Source organism: Caretta caretta, chromosome 24 (genome assembly GCF_965140235.1).
Source record: "Caretta caretta isolate rCarCar2 chromosome 24, rCarCar1.hap1, whole genome shotgun sequence".
Taxonomy (NCBI): domain Eukaryota; kingdom Metazoa; phylum Chordata; order Testudines; family Cheloniidae; genus Caretta; species Caretta caretta.
This window is the reverse complement of record NC_134229.1, coordinates 10,871,882-10,894,569: the sequence shown is the minus strand read 5'-3', so window position 1 is coordinate 10,894,569 and position 22,688 is coordinate 10,871,882. Positions and strand designations below refer to the sequence as shown.

Genomic DNA, 22,688 nt, shown 5'->3' with positions numbered 1-22,688 from the left:
TTGGGGGATGTCTTGGGGGGCAGGGGGAAGCAGCAGGGAGCAGAGCGTCTCTCTTTAAAGAGACACCGTGTTGTCCAGTGGTTTGGGTCGGTGAGCGGCAGCCAGGAATCCTGGGTTCCAGTCCCAGTTTGCTCACTGTGGGGCAAGTCCGTTGCCCTCTCTGTAAGGGGAAGTACTGCCTTATCTGACCTGGGGTCATAGACTCTGATTCCCATTTGTAAAACACTTTGGGACCCTCAGGCGCTGTGGGTGGGGCGGTGGTAGGGAACGACAAGGTCCTGCCCCTTGGAGTAAAGAACAAGGGGTGACACAAGCAGAATGAAAAGCGCGCACGTGTGTGTGCCTTGTTTAACAAGAGACGTCAGCAGCCTCTGAGGAAGCTGGGAAGATGGAGCGGCCTGCCAGATTTTGCATTAGGGCCTCGTAAATGGAGCTCCCTTGATTTACTGTCCAGATCAGATGTAACCTTTTTAGCTCCCGGGGAATCAGCACTTGAAGTAATCCAGCCCAGTAAACATGGGGCGGGAGCCAGGCAGAGTTATGGGTGCCAGAGCACTCTGGACGCACTCGGGGCACGCAGCCAAGGCAGAGGCAGCTTAGTGATGTGCTCCCTTGGCGGCCTAAGCTGGCTGTAGCAGCGCAGAGTGTAATGCCTGGCTGGCCTTCGGAGACAGGCGATTCCCAGTGAGCGAGTCCCTATTCGTGCCCCGTAAATTGCGGGGGAGGCAGGCGGGCACATGCTGCCAGTTTGCCCACAGAGCGGGGGCAGGACCAGGGTGAGCACTGAGCAACGGGGAAGCAGCGCTCCCCTCCGTGGGAGCAGGGAGGGAGCCCGCTGGGGGTGGACAGCAAAAGTTGTGAATGGTGAAGGCCTGTTGGGCTGGCGACTTGCTCTGGGGGCGCTGTTCAGCTCATCAGCGTTAGCCAGTGTTTGTGCCAGGCTCTGGGCGGGAGAGGGGTGCCTACGGTCCATGGAGAGACATGCCAAGTTTCGCTTCCCTGTTCAGTTTGCTGTGGGCTGGTGCTTCCCTCATGCCAGCCTGTTCTGTTTCGCTTTCAGGTCCTCATATGCTGACTCAGTGCTGTATGGAGGGGGTGTTTGAGGGCTAGAGGAAGATATGAGGGTCAGGATCCTGGTTCTGTCACTGACTCCTTGGGCAGGTCACTGCATACCTCTGTGTCTCAGTTTCCCTGCTTGTACATGAGGGACAATCACCATTCAGCCCTGTGGTAAAGGAGATCCCCTAAGGCAGGCTCTGCTCTGTTCTTTGCGGAGACCAGGAGGGTGACGTGTGCCAAGGACGAGCTGCTTCTGCTCTGGAAGAGCAGGTGGAGGGGACTGAGCACAGCTGGCATCCCGGGGACTGCCCAGAGGCTGAGCTGGGCAGAACGCTGGGGGTGTAGATGATCTGATAGTTCTCTTCCTCTGCATGCTACTGTTCTAGAAGCACAGGGAGCGTGTTCGGTACAGCTCTGTCCAGGGGCTAGGCCAGCAGCTGGGGGCTGGAGGGATGGATTCAGATCTCACTGGTGCATCGACGTTAGCAGAGCTCCTCCTGCTTTACACCACAGAGCCCTGGTCAGTCGTCGGCAGCACTGAATCTGCGTGGCTTCCACAGCACCAATTCCCCCGCTTTACCTGCAGCGGTCGCCTGGTCCAGAGGAGAGGGTCAGCCACCAGCTGTACTGTGCCAGGGATGCCGACGGCCTGCCCGAGTGACAGCAATCCGAGTGCCGCTGCCTAGGTGTACGAGCAGTGTCCGTGCACGCCCTGCGGAGACTCAGCTCTGTGATCTGACCCCCTAGCTCCAGGCACCAGCCTTGGAAGGCTGTTCATATGGGCCTTGCAGGCAGTTCAGGGTTCGGTGGCGGGGCAGGAACTTTCCTCTGCTCCAAGCTCGGCAGGTCGCTGTAGGTATTGACTTGTAGGTGAACAGGAGGAAGCTGAAGAATGTGGAGAGCAAAGCCTTCTGGGAGTTGTAGTCATTTGTTGGACTGTAACTTCCTTTGGACTGTGAAATGTTTGGCTTCTGCGGGGAGCAGGCGTTTCTCACTGCAGTGCTGCTTTGGCCTTGGAGATTAAGGCTGAGGGAGACCTGCACCGGGGCTCTCCAACCCCTCATGCTGATCTCGGTACAAAACCACGTACTTTGGTTCTCATCTCAGCAAAGGAATTACATGTTCATGTAGAGGGGTACATGTGCCATGAGAATTTCCAACCGTCTAGGCCAGCGGTTCTCAAACTGTGGGTCGCGCTCCCGTAGGGGGACATGGAACAATGTCCAGGGGTGTACACGGTGGGGCCCACGCCAGCCCCCACAAGGGGGCAGGAAGGAAGTGCCACCAAGCCCCACTCTTCCCCTAGCTCTGCTCCAGCCCTGACTGCAGCTATGGCCCTGGCTCTGCGGCCCAGCTCCTGGGCCCCGTTGTTGGCCGCCAGGTCTGCTCCTGGTTTGGGGCAATGCGGGGTGCGAATACATTCTATTACTCGTAAGGGGGTATGTGAGAGGAAAAGTTTGGGGACCAGTGATGTAGGCTTTAGGCTGGGCTCCTCCCTGTGCACAGTGGGGCTGCTCTCAGGCTCCCAGGGTGGCAGGCCTGCATGTATGTTACTTTGATTGTGCCAGGCCTTGTGGCTAAGCGGAGTTGGGTCTTGTCAGTCCTTGGGTGGACGACTCCCTGCTAGCCCTGATGATGGTGAGTCCACAGGGGGTGCTCTCCCCTCTCAGCGCTGAAGCAGTGCCCAAGGCACCGGGCTGCCTTTCGTCGAGCTGTGAAATTGAGTCCTGTCTGCTGGTGGCGCTCTGCGTATTTTGCGAGGCCGGGGTGCTGACTCAAGTGCTGTTGTCCGATCTCATCTCAGGGAGGCCAGAATGGCCCCAGTGTCCCTGCAATTCTAGCTGGCTGCTAGGCTCCTCCTCTCCTCTGGGCAGTGGCACTGCGTGTGGTTCCTCTGCTCAGGGGTGGGTGAAGGGATCCCCGCTTTGTAACTGGCCCCACGAGGGTTGGCGTGCTCCCAGTGCCAGGCTGTGTCTGCAGGCGGTGGTCCTGCCGAGGGCAGGGTTAGCGAGTGCTGGTCAGGCATTTGCAGGCTGTTCTCTGCCGCAGGCTTTGCCGTATTTTGATCGTCTCGACTACGTGTCCATGATGTGCAATGAACAGGCCTACTCCCTGGCAGTGGAGAAGCTGCTAAACATCACTCCGCCCCTGAGGGCTCAGTGGATCCGAGGTGAGTGATCCCCTCCTCTTGACCTGCGTCCCCTTCCTGAGCTTACGTTGGTTGCCTTGGCTCTGTGGAGGCGGGTCCCAAAGACAGTCAGCTCCTCCCCAATCCTCCTCCGTATGCCCCTCCCTACCATACCTGTCCTGTGCTTTCTAGCTGGCACCCTTGAAGGGCGTCTCCAAGGCCAATGCCCATTTGTTTGTCCAGGTAGCCGGCTGGGCACTTTCTAGGAGCATAGGAGTTGCCAGGCCCCTTTCAGTCAGTAGCTGGCTTATGCCCTGGTGCTTCTGGCCAGAGCTCATCACCCATAATGCACTGAGGGAGCAAGACGCTCGAGGCTATTTTAACAACTGGGGGTCCCATGCCCAACACTGCCCTGGGGTTCCCTGGCATTCTCTCTCCCTCTGGTGGGCGTCGGGAGTGCAGGTTCGGGGGGGAGAAGCCTCTGGGCTCCCCTCTGAGCTGGGGCGAAATTCTTCCCTTCATACTGCACCCCTGCTCCCACATCACCCGGTGCCCAGCCCCTCAGAGCCCATTGGTGCTGTTCTGAATTAGGCCAGAAGAGGGCACGAGGGAGGGAAAAAAAAAGGCAGGCTTCCTGCTGCAATGGATTGGGCACCTACCTCCTGCTGCTGTCTTTCCTAAAGACAGATCTGCCCTGGGCCCGCGAAGGGTTTAGGCCACGGCTGGCACTGCCCCTTCCCCGTGTGCATGGGTGTGTCGGATGCACGCTGCCCGGTCTCCCCCTCCCCTCTGTGTGTGTGTGTGTGTGTGTGTGAGAGAGAGAGAGAGGTGCACACTGCTCTGCCCGTCTGTGTGTTGTTGGGCACATGCTGCTCCGCCTGCCCCTTCCCCCTGCGTCTGTCAGGTGTATGCTGCTCTGCCTGCCTGTCTCTCTCTGACTGGGGCTCTCTCTTCTCCCCCTCTCCTCCCCCACAGTTCTCTTTGGGGAGATTACGCGGCTTCTGAATCACATCATGGCTCTCACTACCCACGCTCTGGACATCGGGGCCATGACCCCCTTCTTCTGGATGTTCGAGGAAAGAGAGAAGGTAAACCCCACAGCTGGCTCTAACTGGAGCCAGCAGCTCCGTCATGGGAGAAGGACAGGGCAGCCAGAAGCCAACAAGTTGGTGGCCCCTCTGCTCCAGCATCCTGTCTCTGCGAACGGGCCACGGCACATGCCTCCTCAGCCAGTGCCTAGCCCCAAAATGCAGCTAATGGGCCAGTGCTGTCTAAGGAGATTTCCCTGGCCCAGCCAGGGAAGGTAGTGCCCAGTGTCACCGGGGATCCCTGGAGCTCAGTTCCAGGCAGAGCCAAAGGCCCCAGATCTGGAGTGGGGTGACTGGCCCAGGGAGGAATTCCCCCTTGGCCCAAGGCATGTGCTGACAGCAACCTGAGTCAGACGGCGCTGCCCATGAATCAGCTGCTAGCTCAGCCATTGCTGAGGATTCTGCAGCCTAGCCCAGTGCTAAGCAGCTGTGTGCCAAAGGCCAGGGGTAAATTGCACAGGCCCCATGTATCCTGCTTTGTCTTTCTCCACTACGGTGCTTCCCCGGGCGGCTCTGCTGCCTGGCTGCCTGGCCCTACTTGGCGCTGTCTGGGGCTCAGTTGACAGCCTTGGAGAGACGGACTCCTTTCCCCCTTCTGTGGAACACGCTGGTGCTTCCTAGTTCCTGAAGAGGCCCTGGAATGGGGTCCTTCCAGGGTGTGACCAGTCCATGCCAGGGCGTTGGCAGGGAGAGCCGTTGGCTGTTCCCCATGCCCCCGGGAACAGTATCTCTGGGGTGCTCCGTGGGATGCATCCTGCGGGGCTGGGATCACCCCAGGGCTGGGGTGGGGGGCACACTTTATGTCTGGCCTGCCAACCTGGTTTGCTTATGCTCTGTGCCCTGTGGGCTCGGGGTGCTGGGCATGTGGGTGAGCAGTGCTCTTTCTGTCCCCTGCAGATGTTTGAGTTCTACGAGCGGGTCTCCGGGGCCCGGATGCATGCGGCCTACGTCCGGCCAGGCGGGGTGCACCAGGTACAGCCAGTGGCGTGCAGCTCTCCTCTAGCGCTTCGCTGGCCCCGTCAATACAGAGCTGCGTCCGCCTCCCTCTGACCCCATGCGCTCAGCGTGGGGAAGCCTGATTGGCCGCTACAGCATGAGGTCCGGGTATGGCCCCCGGCCCTTGTCTGTGGACCATGGTGCCCTCTCCCAGCCTCCTGCCTGCAGCTGCTCGGGGGAGCTGGGATGGGCGGAGCCGCAGAAGGAGCTTGTGCTGGATTGGGCATGGGCACCCAAGCGCCTCCCCCTTTCTTCAGTAGTGGCACTTCCTGCAGTCGCACCCCAAAGCCTGGGGCTCGAGGGAAGCCCTGTCTCTGCTGAGTCCCGGTCCAGTCCCTGCTGCTAAGAGCCCTGCAACACTGGCCTCTCACGAGGGCTTCTTGCCAGCCCTTTCCACTGCCAGGAGCTCCACTCAGGGAGGGGCTGCATCCCCCTTCTGCCCCCTGGGAGAGAGGCCCCCGAGGGAGGATCACCTCACCCCACCATGGAGGGACTGTGAGGCAGCCAGCTGGAGATGCTCAGTGCTCAGGCAAGATGGCAAAATGAGACTCTTGCAGCTGAGTGTTTCACACCCATGGCCCCGGGCTGGGGGAGTCGGGTCCTTCAGCTCTCCCCATAAACTAGTGTCATAGGATCTGTGGCTGGTCAGGCCAAGGCAGGATCCCACCCCGGGTTCCCCTGTCCCTCCTCCAGGTTGGCTTGATACCCAGAGCCAGGCAGCGGCTGCGCCTGGCTGGGCACGTGGCCTCTTATGAAGGCCAGTTTTGGTTTTGAATAGAAGTGGGGCTCTGGGCTGGGGTGGTAGGAAGGTAGGGAGTGACTGGGACCTTGTCAGCACCTCTCGGCTGTGGCAGCAGCCCCAGGGCCCCCGCTCCTTAGGTGCTGAGAGATCCCCTGAGTTCTCCAGACTTGTGTGTGTCACTCGGATTCTGCCTGTGCTAACCCCCTACAGGACCTGCCCTTGGGGCTGATGGATGATATTTACGAGTTCACCAAGAACTTCTCCATCCGGATCGACGAGTTGGAAGAGGTGTGGCTCCCAGGATGAGTTGCCTTGTGAATTGGGGATGGAATTATTCTCTGCAGTCAGCCCCTGCTGTTCCCCAGGGAGGGGACCCCTGCTTGGGACCTGGGAACGTTGGAATCCTCTGTGTCTCTTCTCCCCCTCCCCCCCCCAATTCCCCTCCAGCCCCAGGAGTCCGCATGTCTTAAGGTTTGAGAAGGGTTTCGTGCATTCCATCCCCTCTCCCACCCTGGGTCAGGCCAATATAGGATTGGCCCCTGCAACCTCTGCCAGATCTGTGTTGACTGATCCAGCCCCCAGTGCGCTGCTCAGTCAGTCCAGACAAGGTTTCCTTGTAGCGAGCAGCTAATACAGCTACAAAGGGAGCACGGGGTGGGGTGTGCTTTTACAGGGGGGAGGAAATCTGTATGTGTCTGGGGGCAGGGAGGCTGATGGCAGAGCTAAATACTTAGCAGGCCCCGCTGTGTGTGGAGGTGCTATAACCTGGCGGCTGGGCTGTTCCGCTTGATCATCTCTTAGGTAATTTGTGGTCATTGACGACCTTATGGCACTCTTCCTCAGTCAAGGTGTTGATTCTGGTGTCCTAGGCGAGGTCAAACCTCCTGTGATTACATCACTATCAAGAGTGGGAAAAGCAGAATCCCATCTCCAACTGCAGGGGAAATTGAGGGAGGTGCAGAGTGTGAAGTGAACATGGTCTGTTAACACTTGCTGTGTTCCACTTCAGAGCTGGCCGCATTCCAGCGATGGGGAGGGTATATATGTGGGGTGAAATGCCTCCAGGTGCTTGGGTGCTGTATCGTACATGTGCCTGCGAGTAGCCGGGCTGAATGTTCGGAACGAGTGCCGGGTGGCGTTTCCCTGTGCTCACTCCCTGTCCCCTGGCAGATGCTCACTAACAATCGGATCTGGAAGAATCGCACGGTTGACATTGGAGTCATAACCGCAGAGGAGGCTCTCAATTACGGTTTTAGGTACGGTCCTTGCCCAGGGCAACGTGTTGTAATGCAGGCTGGAGTGGGGGTGGGAGCATCCCGGGACGATGAGGTCCGTACGCTCTCTGTCCCTTCCCCTATGGTCCGGCCTTGCTGGTTTGTCAGTGGACGGTTGATGGTGTCGAAAGCAGCGAGAGACCCCAGCGCATGCGCTTGAGGAGATGCCTGTGGTCTGGGAGGGCAGCGGTCGTTGGGGCTGCTTCGGGCTTCCCCCCGGGTGCCCTGGAGTAGGTACAGCATGAGGAGTGTCAGAGGTGCCCCTAGAGGTGATAGGGGGCTGCGTCTGTGCTGAGGCTGCGAGGCGGAGCTCCGCTGGGCCACTTGGGTGCTAGCTCCTGTCGTGGAGAGTCCCCTGGAGAGGAGGCCTGGCCCCAGTGTGTTGGAGCCCCCCCACACCCCTCTCCCCCAATGTGCAGAGAGCCAGGCAGCTGGCTGGGGACAAAGGAGGTGGATGCCTCACTCCTGCTGCAGTATACCTTGCTGGTGGTTTTCCCTCCGGCAGCGCCACCTAGTGACTAGACCCAGGCGAGCAGAGTCCTGAGATCTGTACCTGACTCTGCCCCTGACCCCTCGCTGTTCCTCGGTTTCCCTAGCAATGATGGGCTAATAGCGGCCTGGCAGGGTGGGGCTTAATCAGCGTCGGAAGCTCTTGCCAGGCTGATGCCAAGTGCCCAGGCTAAAGTAGAAACTTCCTCTGGGTGGCGGATTTGGGAATGGCCCCCTGGAAGGGTTACGCTTTCGTCCACCGTGTCTGGGGCTGGCCACTGCCAGGCAAGGATCCCGGATGGGGTGGAGACACAGCCTGGGTCCCGCTGCTCGGCTAACCCTTCCCTCTCTGCCCTTCCCAGTGGGGTGATGCTCCGTGGCTCTGGAATCCAGTGGGATCTTCGCAAAACCCAGCCCTACGACGTGTATGACCAGGTGGAGTTTGACGTTCCAATTGGATCACGGGGTGACTGCTATGACAGGTGCCTTCCACGTGTGGGGTGGTGGTTTGCTCTGGGGAGGGCCGTGTCCCATGGTGAGCCCTCCAGGGAGGGGAGACTGACCCCAGGGAGGGCCGTGTGCTGTGGTGACCTGTCTGGGGATGAGGGGCTGACCATGGGTAGAGCCGTGTCCCATGCTGAGTTCTCCGGGTGGGGGCTAAACCTGGGAGGGCCATGTCCCGTGGGAGGTGCTCATTGCTCAGGGACATGCCCAGAGGCTGCCCTTGCAGCACAGGGACCTCACTCCTTTCCCCCTGAGGCGTCTATCCATTCTGCTGTCTCTCTGTGGCCTGAGCCACGTGACAGCAGCTCCCTTTGCAGGCCGATGGGGCCCAGAGCGTCCGTTCCATCGAGAGTCCAGCAGGGCTGGGCGTCGCCTGCCAGGCTGTGTGTGGCTCAAACCAAGCACCCTCCTCCGTGCGGTGCCCAGGGTTCCAGTCAGTCCTGCTGCCTGGACCCCGGCAGGCTGGAATTGCCCGGGCTAAGCCTGATTTCCATAGGTACCTATGCCGGGTGGAGGAGATGCGCCAGTCACTCCGCATCATCCTGCAGTCTCTCAACAAGATGCCCGAGGGGGAGATCAAAGTGGATGATGCCAAAATCTCTCCTCCCAAGAGATCCGAGATGAAGGTAAAGGAACGCAGGGCCTCCCGCTCCTGGGGCCTCGACTCTCGGGGAGGGAACACACGTCTGTGACAGCCTCGGGGAGGAGGGGCTCGTGTCAGAGCAGGGGACTGCGGGGCAGGGCTCCTGCCTTTGGGGTGGGTGGATGCCCTGAGGAGTCAGGACGCCTGGCTTCTAGGCTCAGCTGTGACACTTCCTTCCTGTGGGCACAGCGCTGGCCTCATGGGAGGGGGCACAGGGCTGCAGCCCAGCTGGAGAACACTGGTGCTGCTCTCTCGTGCCTTTCTCTGAGGGGGGTTCCTTTGGAAGGGGAGTGGGCCAGCAGCCCTACGGCATGACAGCTTCCTGGGTCTCTGGCTAGGTGAGTGAAGATGGCTGCAAGCCACCGGCAGCAGCTGGCCATGGGCGGTTCCGGTTTCCCTTTGTTCCTGTAGTGTGACCCCGCTTCGCTATGGAGCACTGAGCCCTGTGGGTGCTGGGAGAGCAGGCAAATGAAAGGGCTGTTTGGTTAGCAGATTCGAAGTTGTCCAGCACCTGGCACATCAGGGGCTGGGCTTGGCTCTCAGGTGCTGCCACAATATGAGTCACTGATGAGGATGAGAAGGACGATGGGCTTGTGACCAGCACTCAACCTGGGAGACCTGGGTTCAGCTCCAAGGTCTGCCCTGTGTGATCTGGGCTGTCGCTAGCCCTCAGACTGCCTCAGTTTCCCGATCTGCGAAAGGGGGAGAATGGCCCTTCCTTTTTTCACCCTGAGTCTGCTGTGTGTGTTCAGCATGGGGCCTCTCGCTCTGTGCAGCGACGGGGCTGTTCTCGTCCTACCGCAATACTCACAATCCAGATGGAAACTGCCTTCAGTTGGGGGCCCCTGGTAACACTGTTGCCATCTCTGGGATGGGGGCAGGTCAGGGGAGCTGTCGCCCACAGGGGAAGAAATGTCTTTGCCCGGATGGGACCCAAGATGGGGGCCCTGACCCCTTGTCACTAAAGACTGGGCTCCTGGGGATGGAGAAGGAGCGGTGCTTGTCCCGCACCCAGGCCTGGGAACTGCATTCCTGGTCACTTCCTGCCCAGAGCTGCTGGGTAGTGAGTAGTGATACGCACGGCAGCATCCGTGCCCCTCGCAGGGCTGGGGAATCTCGGCAGCCGTGTTTCTGGAGGAGAGGAAGCGAGTCGCAGAGAAGCAAAGTGACTGGGCTAGTGTTGTGCCATGAGTCAGTGTCAGAGCCCTGGCTCCAGTCCCAGGCCTGTCCAGTGCTGCCTGCCCACCTGCTGTGGCATCCCAGGGCGGCTGTCCTTCCTGCTGGGGGCTGTGTGTCCATGCTGGGGCGAGGACCCGTGGAAATGTTTTCTCCGTGTATTGCTGTGTCTGTAGCCGAGGGCTGGGGCGGTCCAGGCCACCTGTCTGACGCTCTGAATTCCCTTCTGCACAGACCTCCATGGAGTCGCTGATCCACCACTTCAAGCTGTACACAGAGGGCTACCAGGTGCCACCCGGAGCCACGTACACAGCCATCGAAGCCCCCAAGGTACTCTGTCGGCGGGGTGTACAGCCCTTTGCCCTGGGCTCTCTCCTCCCTCACAGGGCAGCGGAGTCATGGCCCCCTGGGCTGTGCCCTCATGTAGCCCTGGCTATGGGGACAGGGGCATCACAAACCATGGGAAATGTCTGAGCTCCTGCGGCCATGTCCAGACGGCTGGGGGTGCCTTAGAGCTGCTGCCCCCGCCAGTCAGCGGGAGCCTGGCTGGCCACTGCTGGCACTGCCCGTGGGAATGGGCTGGCACTAGAGGACAGCAGGAGTGTGGTGTTACTGGCTGGCAATTGCACTGGTGACGTTTCATCGGTGCCCTCTGCCCCGGGGAGGGTCGGGTCGGATTCCCAGGAACGTCTCTGGGGCAGCCGTGGGTATAGGCTGCAGATGGGGTCCTGGGGCTGTGCCGGTAGCTCACTGACACTCCCCTCTGGCATGGGGCTCCTGCCCCTTTGCCCCGCATGACTCGCTGGTTCTGCTTCGTTATGTGATGAGCTGCTGGGTTTAGATGTGTCCCAGAATCCTTTGTGCCAGCTGCCTTGTGCCCATGTGGGCTCCCCTGCCCCCCTCTCATGCTGTAGCTGTGACAGGCTTGCCTCGCCCGACCCAGCAGGTGCAGAGGGAGGCCCTGTGGGAGGAGGGCACCAAATGCCACCCCACCTTGGGCACCTCTGCCTGGCGCGGCCATCTGGCTGTGAGGGCTGCAGAGCCTCTGCCTGTGTTGCCAACTCCCTACTCCGTCCTGCAGGGCGAGTTCGGCGTCTACCTGGTCTCCGACGGCAGCAGCCGCCCCTACCGCTGCAAGATCAAGGCGCCCGGCTTCACTCACCTGGTAAGAGATTCCCTGGGGATGGGGGCTGCCGGGGCAGTCTGGAAAGGGGGGCGTTCTCGCTTTAGGGGTGCTTTGGGGACAGTCTGGTGGATGGGATGGGGTTCTCGCTCTAGGGGTGCTGCGGGGACAGTCTCGGGGGGAAGGGGATCGGGTGCCTCACTTAAGGGCACCACAAGGACAGTCCTGGGCGTGTCTCACTTTAGAATCATAGAATATCAGGGTTGGAAGGGACCTCAGGAGGTCATCTAGTCCAACCCCCTGCTCAAAGCAGGACCAATCCCCAATTTTTGCCCCAGATCCCTAAAGGGTCCCCTCAAGGATTGAACTTACAACCCTGGGTTTAGCAGGCCAATGCTCAAACCACTGGGCTATCCTGCCCCCTAGGCGTGCTGTGGGGGCAGTCTGGGGGAGGGGTGGGTGTCTCACTTTAGGGGTGCCGCGGAGGCAGTCCTGGGCATGTCGCTTTATGGATCTGCCGGGACTCTACAGCTCCCCGTGTTGCATGGGGAGCCCCTGTGAGCAGTGACTCGGCGCTAGGTGCCCAGCACTATCCGAGCTCTGCCCATCCTTGTGGATGGCTTCCCCTGCACTGAGCTGTGGGGTTATTCTGGGCCCCGAGCTGCTGCTAAGGCACGTGGCACAGAAAAGGGAAGTGCGGGCAGCCAAGCTCAGCCCGCCAAGGGGCTGCATTGGGCACGGGGCCAGCCCTGGGCTAGTGGTGCTGCTGGCAAGGTTCAACCCACAGATCTGGGTCTGTTGCTGAGCAGCTCCAGCCTGGCTCTGGGGGGCAGTGCTCACTGGGCCCCGTTGCTGTGCAGGGTGGCTGGGCCCACATAGGGGTGAGGCCAGTACAGGCTGCGACCTAGGGCTCCTGGGCTGAGGGGTGCTGATCACCGGAGTCCTGCAGAGCCTGATCTGCTCCTGGCCGAGGAGCAAGAAACGCCGGGTCCCAGCCTGGGGTCGAGATTCAGGCCCTACCTGTGCAGCCCCAGTCCCACCTGCCACGAGAGGTGGTGGCTGTCGGTGGGGCTGGGGAGGCCGTAGGGACACGCCCCAGGCAGCCGCTGTAGGGGAGGCCGGAGCACCCATCCTGGGCGCCAGCTGGAGGCGAGGGTGCTGTTGACACACATGGCTCAAGCTCAGGACACACTTTCCTGGTGAATTTTCATATACTGCGGTCTTGGCCCAAAAACTCTGCTCTGGGGAAGGTGCTTCCGTTCAGGGACTCAGCCCGGCAGCTGGCGTTCCTGCTGGGCCGGGTCACAGGGTGGTGCTGCCCTGCAGCTTCTAAAGCAGGATGCTTGAGAAAGGGGCAAACTGTAACTGCTGTTTTTGTAGGACCTACACAAAAACAGTGTGCTTGAGATGTCACGTTTATTATAATAACACAATTGGATTTAAGACCAGTAACCAATATCTAATACCTGTGTGTACAGACGTACACACCAAATGTTCTGCAGCTGTTAGATAGTTACCAGTCCTGAATGTAGCTTGAGTTCGTGGCTTGGGTTCATAGCTTGTGGCGGTTAACTAGCCAGGAAAGCTGAGCACAAGGAAGGGCTGGGTCTCTGTTGGGCATGCACCCATGCCCTTCCATGTTGGCAGCAGAATGTTACCCTCCAAAGTCTTCCATCTCATCCATCCTTTTTGTAGGCTTTAGTTTGAATCCAGAGTCTATAGGTCTTGCTGTGTCATGCTGCCTCTGGGTCTAGTGTGATCACCCGTCAATTGCAGACATGACTTTCAGCCTGAGACCTGGCTTTGATGTTCCTTCAATTGTACTTTTGTTCTTTTGAGGGTGGACTCCTCTTACTTTGCCAGGGCTGTTGTCTGCATCTTCAGCTGCTGGGTGTTTACACTTTATTTCATCAGGAGGGGCTGGGGCTGGAGCTTGATTCCATCATTCACACATCTAAACTACACGAATCAGATTACAGCAGGGTTTTGCAAAAATGGAGTGAGCATTTTAAAATGGAGTTTGGGACAAGTTAAAATGGAGTTTGGGTTACAACATGGACAAGTGGAAGGAATGGCAGACAGTGAACAGAAGTTACAATGTTGAAGCAGTTCAAGTTTCAGTGATTTAAGCAGCAGTTGGATTGAAAGTGAAACTCAATTAGCCAGCTATTGGGGTACCTGGTTTTATGAATAAATGTAGTTTCATTCATAAAACTTTACTTATGAAGTTATATTAATAAAGAGAAGAATTAAAAACCATTTACCATCTACATTGTTCCCCTTTTGACCCTTCAATCCAGGGGTATTGAATGGGTCACACTTTATAGAATCATAGAATATCAGGGTTGGAAGGGACCTCAGGAGGTCATCTAGTCCAACCCCCGCTCAAAGCAGGACCAATCCCCAATTAAATCATGCCGGCCAGGGCTTTGTCAAGCCTGACCTTAAAAACTTCTAAGGAAGGAGATTCCACCACCTCCCTAGGTAACGCATTCCAGTGTTTCTCCACCCTCCTAGTGAAAAAGTTTTTCCTAATATGCAACCTAAACCTCCCCCACTGCAACTTGAGACCATTACTCCTTGTTCTGTCCTCTTCTACCACTGAGAACAGTCTAGAGCCATCCTCTTTGGAACCCCCTTTCAGGTAGTTGAAAGCAGCTATCAAATCCCCCCCTCATTCTTCTCTTCCGCAGACTAAACAATCCCAGTTCCCTCAGCCTCTCCTCATAACTCATGTGTTCCAATCCCCTAATCATTTTTGTTGCCCCCCGCTGTACTCTTTCCAATTTTTCTACATGCTTCTTGTAGCGTGGGGCCCAAAACTGGACACAGTACTCCAGATGAGGCCTCACCAGTGTTGAATAGAGGGGAACGATCACGTCCCTCGATCTACTGGCAGTGCCCCTACATATACATCCCAAAATGCCATTGGCCTTCTTGGCAACAAGGGCACACTGTTGACTCATATCCAGCTTCTCATCCACTGTAACCCCTAGGTCCTTTTCTGCAGAACTGCTGCCTAGCCATTTGGTCCCTAGTCTGCAGCGGTGCATGGGATTCTTCCGTCCTAAGTACAGGACTCTGCACTTGTCCTTGTTGAACCTCATCAGATTTCTTTTGGCCCCATCCTCCAATTTGTCTAGGTCCCTCTGTATCCTATCCCTACGCTCCAGTGTATCTACCTCTCCTCCCAGTTTAGTGTCATCTGCAAACTTGCTGAGGATGCAATCCACGCCATCCTCCAGATCATTAATGAAGATATTGAACAAAACCAGCCCCAGGACCGACCCTTGGGGCACTCCACTTGATACCGGCTGCCAACTCGACATGGAGCCATTGATCACTACCCGTTGAGCCCGACAATCTAGCCAGCTTTCTATCCACCTTATCGTCCATTCATCCAGCCCATACTTCTTTAACTTGCTGGCAAGAATACTGTGGGAAACAGTGTCAAAAGCTTTGTTAAAGTCAAGGAACAACATGTCCACAGCTTTCCCCTCATCCACAGAGCCAGTTATCTCATCCTAGAAGGCAATTAGATTAGTCAGGCATGACTTGCCCTTGGTGAATCCATGCTGACTGTTCCTGATCACTTTCCTCTCCTCTAAGTGCTTCAGAATTGATTCCTTGAGGACCTGCTCCATGATTTTTCCGGGGACTGAGGTGAGGCTGACTGGCCTGTAGTTCCCAGAATCCTCCTTTTCCCCTTTCTTAAAGATGGGCACTACATTAACCTTTTTCCAGTAGTCCAGGACTTCCCCCGATCGCCATGAGGTTTCAAAGATAATGGCCAATGGCTCTGCAATCACATCCGCCAACTCTTTAGCACTCTCGGCTGCAGCGCATCCGGCCCCATGGACTTGTGCTCGTCCAGCTTTTCTAAATAGTCCCAAACCACTTCTTTCTCCACAGAGGGCTGGTCACCTCCTCCCCATGCTGTGCTGCCCAGTGCAGTAGTCTGGGAGCTGACCTTGTTCGTGAAGACAGAGGCAAAAAAAGCATTGAGTACATTAGCTTTTTCCACATCCTCTGTCACTAGGTTGCCTCCCTCATTCAATAAGGGGCCCACACTTTCCTTGACTTTCTTCTTGTTGCTAACATACCTGAAGAAACCCTTCTTGTTACTCTTAACATCTCTTGCTAGCTGTAACTCCAAGTGTGATTTGGCCTTCCTGATTTCACTCCTGCATGCCCAAGCAATATTTTTATACTCTTCCCTGGTCATTTGTCCAATCTTCCACTTCTTGTAAGCTTCTTTTTTGTGTTTAAGCTCAGCAAGGATTTCACTGTTAAGCCAAGCTGGTCGCCTGCCATATTTACTATTCTTTCTACACATCGGGATGGTTTGTCCCTGTAACCTCAACAAGGATTCTTTAAAATACAGCCAGCTCTCCTGGACTCCTTTCCCCCTCATATTATTTTCCAGGGGATCCTGCCTATCAGTTCCCTGAGGGAGTCAAAATCTGCTTTTCTGAAGTCCAGGGTCCATATTCTGCTGCTCTCATTTCTTCCCTGTGTCAGGATCCTGAACTCGACCATCTCATGGTCACTGCCTCCCAGGTTCCCATCCACTTTAGCTTCCCCTACTAATTCTTCCCAGTTTGTGAGCAGCAGGTCAAGAAGAGCTCTGCCCCTAGTTGGTTCCTCCAGCACTTGCACCAGGAAATTGTCCCCTACACTTTCCAAAAACTTCCTGGATTGTCTGTGCACCGCCGTATTGCTCTCCCAGCAGATATCAGGGTGATTGAAGTCTCCCATGAGAACCAGGGCCTGCGATCTAGTAACTTCCATGAGTTGCCGGAAGAAAGCCTTGTCCACCTCATCCCCCTGTCCGGTGGTCTATAGCAGACTCCCACCACGACATCACCCTTGTTGCTCACACTTCTAAACTTAATCCAGAGACTCTCAGGTTTTTCTGCAGTTTCGTTCTTGAGCTCTGAGCAGTTATACTGCTCTCTTACATAGAATGCAACTCCCCCACCTTTTCTGCCCTTCCTGTCCTTCCTGAACAGTTTATATCCATCCATGACAGTACTCCAGTCATGTGAGTTATCCCACCAAGCCTCTGTTATTCCAGTCACATCATAATTCCTTGACTATGCCAGGACTTCCAGTTCTCCCTGCTTGCTTCCCAGGCTTCTTGCATTTGTGTATAGGCACTTGAGATAACTCGCTGATCGTCCCTCTTTCTCAATATGAGGCAGGAGCCCTCCTCTCTCACGCTCTCCTGCTCATGCTTCCTCCCGGTATCCCAATTCCCCACTTACCTCAGGGCTTTGATCTCCTTCCCCTGGTGAACCTAGTTTAAAGCCCTCCTCACTAGGTTAGCCAGCCTGCTTACGAAGAGAGGGAAGAGCATCTTCGCAAGGTGGAGCCCGTCTCTTCCCAGCACTCCTCCTTCTTGGAACACCATCCCATGGTCAAAGAATCCAAAGCCTTCTCTCCGACACCACCTGTGTAGCCAGTCGTTGACTTCTACGATTCGACGGTCTCTACCCGGGCCTTTTCCTTCCACGGGGAGGATGGACGAGAACACCACTTGCGCCTCAAACTCCTTTATCCTTCTTCCCAGAGCCGCGTAGTCCGCAGTGATCCGCTCAAGGTCATTCTTGGCAGTATCATTGGTGCGCAAGTGGCAAATCAGGAAGGGGTAGCGATCCGAGGGCTTGATGAGTCTCGGCAGTGTCTCCGTCACATCGTGAATCCTTGTTTTATGTAATTGTTTTAAGGCTATAAATGTGAGCCTGTGGTTTTAGCTTAAAATACATCTGTTTTATCCAGGAGCACATGCAGAGCATTAGAACCACCCTAACAGTCAGGATTACTAATAGAACGGTGATGGGCTGAAGAATTCTATCTAGAACTGCTGACCAGGTGGGCTGCTCCTACAACACTCTGCCCCTTGATCTAGGATCATTACAGTAGTTGTCATTGTAGGGCACAGGTGATCTGTTGCAAACAAATGAAACTAAAACCATTACAACTGACTAAACACCAGATATAATATAAACTTATATGCACACAATTATAACTATAATAATTGGGAATACAATAAAACCATCATCATTACAATAATTGGGTACAGTGACAAACAAAATGAGGCCCAAGTTTGATGCTGCAATTAGCCATCAAACAATAGAAGTGAACCGTAACCCTTCAGTACGCACAACAAATAGCTTTTGTAGGTGTACCACAGTTGTCATGCAAGGTAAAACTGATTTGGACTTAAACTAACGTTTAGTTGCTAAAATGTTGCAGAATCCCCTATTCCTAACAGTTGTTCTCAAGAGGTCTCTGGGGACCTGAAAGATGGGGCCCTACAATCACAGGCCAAGGTCTTACAGGTTATGGGGCCCATGAACTACCCTTCAGGGCTTGGGGAAGTAGAACCAGAGTGCATAGAGGAAAGTCTGGAATTAACAATACAAGCAAATGTAACTGACAATACACATGTATCAATAATAAAAATAAACAACAAAATGATTATTAGAGAACCTAACAAAAATAAACCTGATGCATTGGGGATCAAAGTCTCTTGGGCAGAGGTGTAAGTGATAATTTGGTTGGGGATGGGGGAAGTAGAGAGAGGAAAAGGCATTTACCCTTTACCTAGTATAGTATCCCCTCTCTCTCTCTCTGGACTCAATGCTAGCACAGGACACCCACCAAAGACAGACACAGAACATGCAACACTGAACACAGACTTTGTGATGACACTATAACCATGGTGTTTTATAACTCTTCAGCTGGTACCAGCTCTCCTGATGTTCTGGTTCAGAGGCTGAAAGATAGAAGCTTAGAAACAAATTAGCACAGCGCTCCCACCATGGCAGACCCTGCTCGGTCTCTGCCACCGTGTGTCCGGTACTTGGGGCTGCACCAATGCTCATTAAGCGGTGCATTTCTTGTGAGTTTAAATCCTCCCTTTCTCCCAGTAAAAGGGCATTAATACTCCATCTAGAAAAATGTTCTTGTTTTAAAATCCCCAGCCACTTTGCCATGGCCTGGAGATCTGAGGCAGAAACAGGCACTGTTGTTACTGTTTCACTTTCACCACCCTCTCTCATGGTTGTGGTGGATTTCTTTGTTACTGTTGCAATGTCATTTTGGCCCTGGGAGGAGGAATCTACCCAAATAGCCCCTTCCCAATCTCCAGAGGGGTCCCAAAAGTCTGCCCCTTCTGGGGTCTCGAATGTCCCTTCTCCTGAAGTTACTGCTGCAATTTGTCTATTTGCAAATCCCAATTTTTGTTCCAGTTGTTTTAATGAGTGATTTACGGTGGGTATGGTCAGCAGGGGCTCTCCCCTGTTCTAAAGTTAACTTTTTGACCATTCCCTGTAATTCCTGATTTATTTTTTTTCCTCTTCTTTTCTTTTGTGTGATCCTGTAAGATCTGAGAGTGCTGTTTTAACTCTCTGTACCCATCCTTAAGGGCATCTAACTGGGTTTGGGTATTAATGGACATACATTTCCATTTCTCTGCTTCTGCAGCAGAGACTTGTAAATCTTGGTGCAGTTTCTTGTTTTCATTTTTACATTCAGCCAGTTGAAGGAATAGCTCATTACAGGTTTTCCATAGAAGCCGAACTGCGGCTGCTTCCTTTTTCATTGGAGTTGAGGGTTTATATATCCATAAGTACCCAGCCAATTTGTCTTCTAGGTCTGAAATTGTATGGACATCAGCTAACACTTGACCAGATCAAGGGTTGTGTCCGAATTTTTGCAATATTAGTTCAAAAGTTGTGGCGGCTTGTACAAAAGGCAATATTTTCTGTTTTTCTTTAAGGATATCTTTAGATTGTATTTTCTTAAACATTTTCCCCAACAATTGTGAACAACAACAAACCACAATGCAAAACCAAATTGATACACTATAACCTCCTCACTCCTGAGAGAGCAATTTCCCCTTTTTAACTCCTGGTAGAGCAACTTACAACTTAACCCTCTCTGGGCCAGAGGGAGAGACGCTAAGCCTCCCTCTGTATCACTCTGCCTACTACCACCGGGGGTTCATACACTAAATATAAAAATCCTTCCAAGGATCAGAGAGAGAAACACTAAGTTCTCCTCTTAAGCTCAGTTTTGCTACAGCTGAGAGTGTATGTACCTAGGATTTTTCGGTTTGGAGCGAGGATCTCTAAGTCCTCCTCCTGTTGCCCGACCATACTACGACCGGGGGTATACCCACCTCCGGTTATTTCCCCCCAGCAGTCCGGGGTGGAGAGAAGGATGCTAAACCTCTCCCCTTTTTCTCAGCCCTGCTATGACCGAGGGTGTGTATACCTTTTAATTATAATTCTCAATGCACAGCAATTTTACTATTCAACTAAGATTCAAACCAAAATTCCTATTTCCTTCAGAGTTTCTGGTTAATTAATTGAAAGTTTCCAATCTTTTTCCTATAGTGCCAGGCTTACTAAAGCTGGTGGGGTGCACACCACTTTTTATAATAATCGTGGATTTTGTGCTTGCTCCCCCACTGCATTCTCCACCATTAATGTTACACAGACAAAACTACACAGGATCGTTTCGGGGACAAGACAAGATGTCACGTTTATTCATGCACACGTACATGCACACGTACACGTTCTGCAGCTGCTAGATAGTTACCAGTCCTGAATGTAGCTTGAGTTCGTGGCTTGGGTTCATAGCTTGTGGTGGCTAACTGGCCAGGAAAGCCAGGCACAAGGAAGGGCTGGGTCTCTGTGGGGCATGCACCGATGCCCTTCCATGTTGGCAGCAGAATGTTACCTCCAAAGTCTTCCATCTCATCCATCCTTTTTGTAGGGTTGAGTTTGAATCCAGAGTCTATAGGTCTTGCTGTGTCACGCTGCCTCTGGGTCCGGTGTGATTGATTACCCGTCAATTGCAGACATGACTTTCAGCCTGGGACCTGGCTTTGATGTTCCTTCAATTGTACTTTTGTTCTCTTCTTTTGAGGGTGGACTCCTCTTACTTTGTCAGGACTGTTGTCTGCATCTTCAGCTGCTGGGTGTTTACACATTATTTCATCAGGACGGGCTGGGGCTGGAGCTTGATTCCATCATTCACACATCTAAACTACACGAATCAGATTACAGCAGGGTTTTGCAAAAATGAAGTGAGCATTTTAAAATGGAGTTTGGGACAAGTTAAAATGGAGTTTAGGTTACACCATGGACAAGTGGAAGGAATGGCAGACAGTGAACAGAAGTTACAATGTTGAAGCAGTGCAAGTTTCAGTGATTTACGCAGCAGTTAGATTGAAATTGAAACTCAATTAGCCAGTTATTGGGGTACCTGGCTTTATGAATGAATGTAGTTTCATTCATAAATCTTTATTTATGAAGTTATGTTAATAAAGTGAACAATTAAAAACAATTTAATCAGTTCTACATGCCCACAGCTCATAGCTCCACAAGCTGAGTGGGCTGGGGATGGGAGACTTCCCAGGAGCCACCCGGGTGGCTCAGTGGAGGTCTCTTCTCTCTAAGCCAGCACAGGCCCCAGCACTGTGCTGGGGAGCTCATTAGGGGGTGCTGTTCCGTGGGAGTCAGCGCTGACCCCAGTTGCCCACCATGGCACTGGGGGAGTAGGTGAGGGGGCTAAGTGAGAAAGGAAGAGGAGCCTCCCCGCCCCAGCCCAACTCATGAGATGAGACCGGTTGGCCTGGGCAGCCTGGCCAGTGATTGTCCTGACCACAGCAGCTTGGGCTGTGTAGCTCTGCACTTCCAGACAGTTGCCTGGTTGCCTGTCTGCCAGGGGGAGGCGCCCCCCACCTCCAGCACAGGATTGTTCCCTGCAGGGTAATTCCAGGGCCAGGCTGTTCCATCCCAAGTGCTGGCACAAGGGTGTGTCTTCCTTGGGGGAAGGGCTGTTCCGGAGCTGGGCTGGCCTGTCTCCGGAGCCCTTGCCCCGGCTGCTTTGCGGGGCCCCGAGGGAAACCAGAACGGAAAGCAGCCATTTCAGCTGGGAGGCAGCAGCTCGCAGGGCCAGCGGGCTCCAGGCTCCTGCCCCGCTCTGCAGGCAGACTGCTCTGGGTCCAGCTGGCAGCACTTGTGTAGCTCTGCATTGGCTGGGGGGCTCTGGGGTAATGGAGCCAGGCCTGGGTCTGGCTGCTCCTCACTTGCTCGCTCTCTCCCCCCTAGGCTGGCCTGGATAAGATGTCGAGGGGCCACATGTTGGCAGACGTGGTGGCCATCATCGGTATGTTGGGTGCTGGGGCTCCAGGGCAACGGGCACAGTGTGGGGGAGGGAGAGGGAGGTGGTGCAGGCAGCGAGCAGCAGAGAGGAGAGGGGGCCGGTGATCCAGAGTGTCTGGCATTGCTGGGCAGGCGTGTGGGTGCCAGCTGATTGGGAGGAGCCTTCCTGAGATGCCAGGGCTAAGCAGGGAGCCAGATCTAGGGTGCTCTGGGCCCGGCACAGCCCTGCTGACTCCAAGCACCATGCCTCCTGGCACCCCTGGCTCCTCTTGAGCCAGTAGGGCAGTGTCTGCTGGTGTGCTGGGTGCCCCAGCTCCCCTGCAGGGGGCTTGAGGGAGTTTGGCTGCTGCAGGGGTGCTGTTGGCTCCCTGGCTGCTGGTGGGGGGGGCCCACGAGAGCTCCTCCGGCCAAAGCAAGGCTGGCAGAACTGCGTGACGGGCCTTAAACCCCCAGCAATGCCCTGGCACTGCTCCCATGCCCATCCTGCGTGACCCCCGAAGAAGGGGCTTGGCGTGAGGCAAGGGGCCTTGTGCCTGGGGCCAGGAGGGCTGGTTTTGCCTTGCTGGGTGCCAAGAGGAGTCTCTGCCCTGCACCATCTAACAGCCCCTCTCCTCGGCAGGCACGCAGGACATCGTCTTCGGGGAGGTGGACAGATGAGCTGCTGGGCCTGCGGGCGGCTGTCAGCAAGCCCTGGTGCATCGACCTCTGCTCCCTGCCCATGTGCATGGTGCCTGTCTGAGCCGGACGTCGTGCCGTGTGTGTGTGTGTATGCACATCTGTGTGCACTGGCTGCTCTCCGTGCATGGGGCTGCACGAATAAAGCTCTCTCTGCAGCCTGCTGCGGTTTGGTTCTTAAACTGAAACTGAATGAGGAATCGCCTTCTTCCCCTATGTCTGGAGCTGCAGGCAGCTTGCTGGTGCGGCGTGGGGAGGGGGGGTGGCTGCTTTGACGTGGAGTGGGCAGCCTCCTTTCATCCGGGTCACAGCTCCAGTGCGGCTGTCCCCCTGGTGTCCCTCCTCACCCCCTGCACCTTGCCCCCTGCTCTAGCCCTCAAGTTTCCTCTTAAACCTCTCACCTCCTGTGCTTCCTACCCCCACTATCTGAACGCTGGGGAGCCGGGGGATGTGGTGAGTGTGTATGTATGTCGGGGGGATCCCTGTCATAATGCAATTTGCTCTGGGCCGGGTGAAACGGGCTCTTCCCCCACCAGCTTCCTGTTGCTGTGGAGGGGGAGCAGCCGTTCCCCCTGTGGGCTGAGACTGCAGCCTCGGTTCTGGCTCTTCT

At 55.3% G+C, this 22,688-nt stretch overlaps 1 protein-coding gene across 1 annotated transcript in view; it reads left to right on the top strand.

Annotated features, from left to right (window-relative positions):
- Window positions 1-22,236, top strand: part of NDUFS2 (NADH:ubiquinone oxidoreductase core subunit S2) — a 29,955-nt gene extending 7,719 nt beyond the window's left edge. The window contains exons 4-14 of the mRNA XM_048828321.2: window positions 3,109-3,229; window positions 4,163-4,275; window positions 5,173-5,247; window positions 6,224-6,301; window positions 7,184-7,269; window positions 8,139-8,258; window positions 8,777-8,906; window positions 10,334-10,429; window positions 11,181-11,264; window positions 21,350-21,407; window positions 22,023-22,236. Of these exons, the coding sequence (XP_048684278.1) occupies window positions 3,109-3,229; window positions 4,163-4,275; window positions 5,173-5,247; window positions 6,224-6,301; window positions 7,184-7,269; window positions 8,139-8,258; window positions 8,777-8,906; window positions 10,334-10,429; window positions 11,181-11,264; window positions 21,350-21,407; window positions 22,023-22,060 (999 nt within the window). The 3' untranslated portion in view covers window positions 22,061-22,236. The remainder of the gene's footprint in view (window positions 1-3,108; window positions 3,230-4,162; window positions 4,276-5,172; window positions 5,248-6,223; window positions 6,302-7,183; window positions 7,270-8,138; window positions 8,259-8,776; window positions 8,907-10,333; window positions 10,430-11,180; window positions 11,265-21,349; window positions 21,408-22,022) is intronic.
- Window positions 22,237-22,688: the final 452 nt, after the last annotated feature.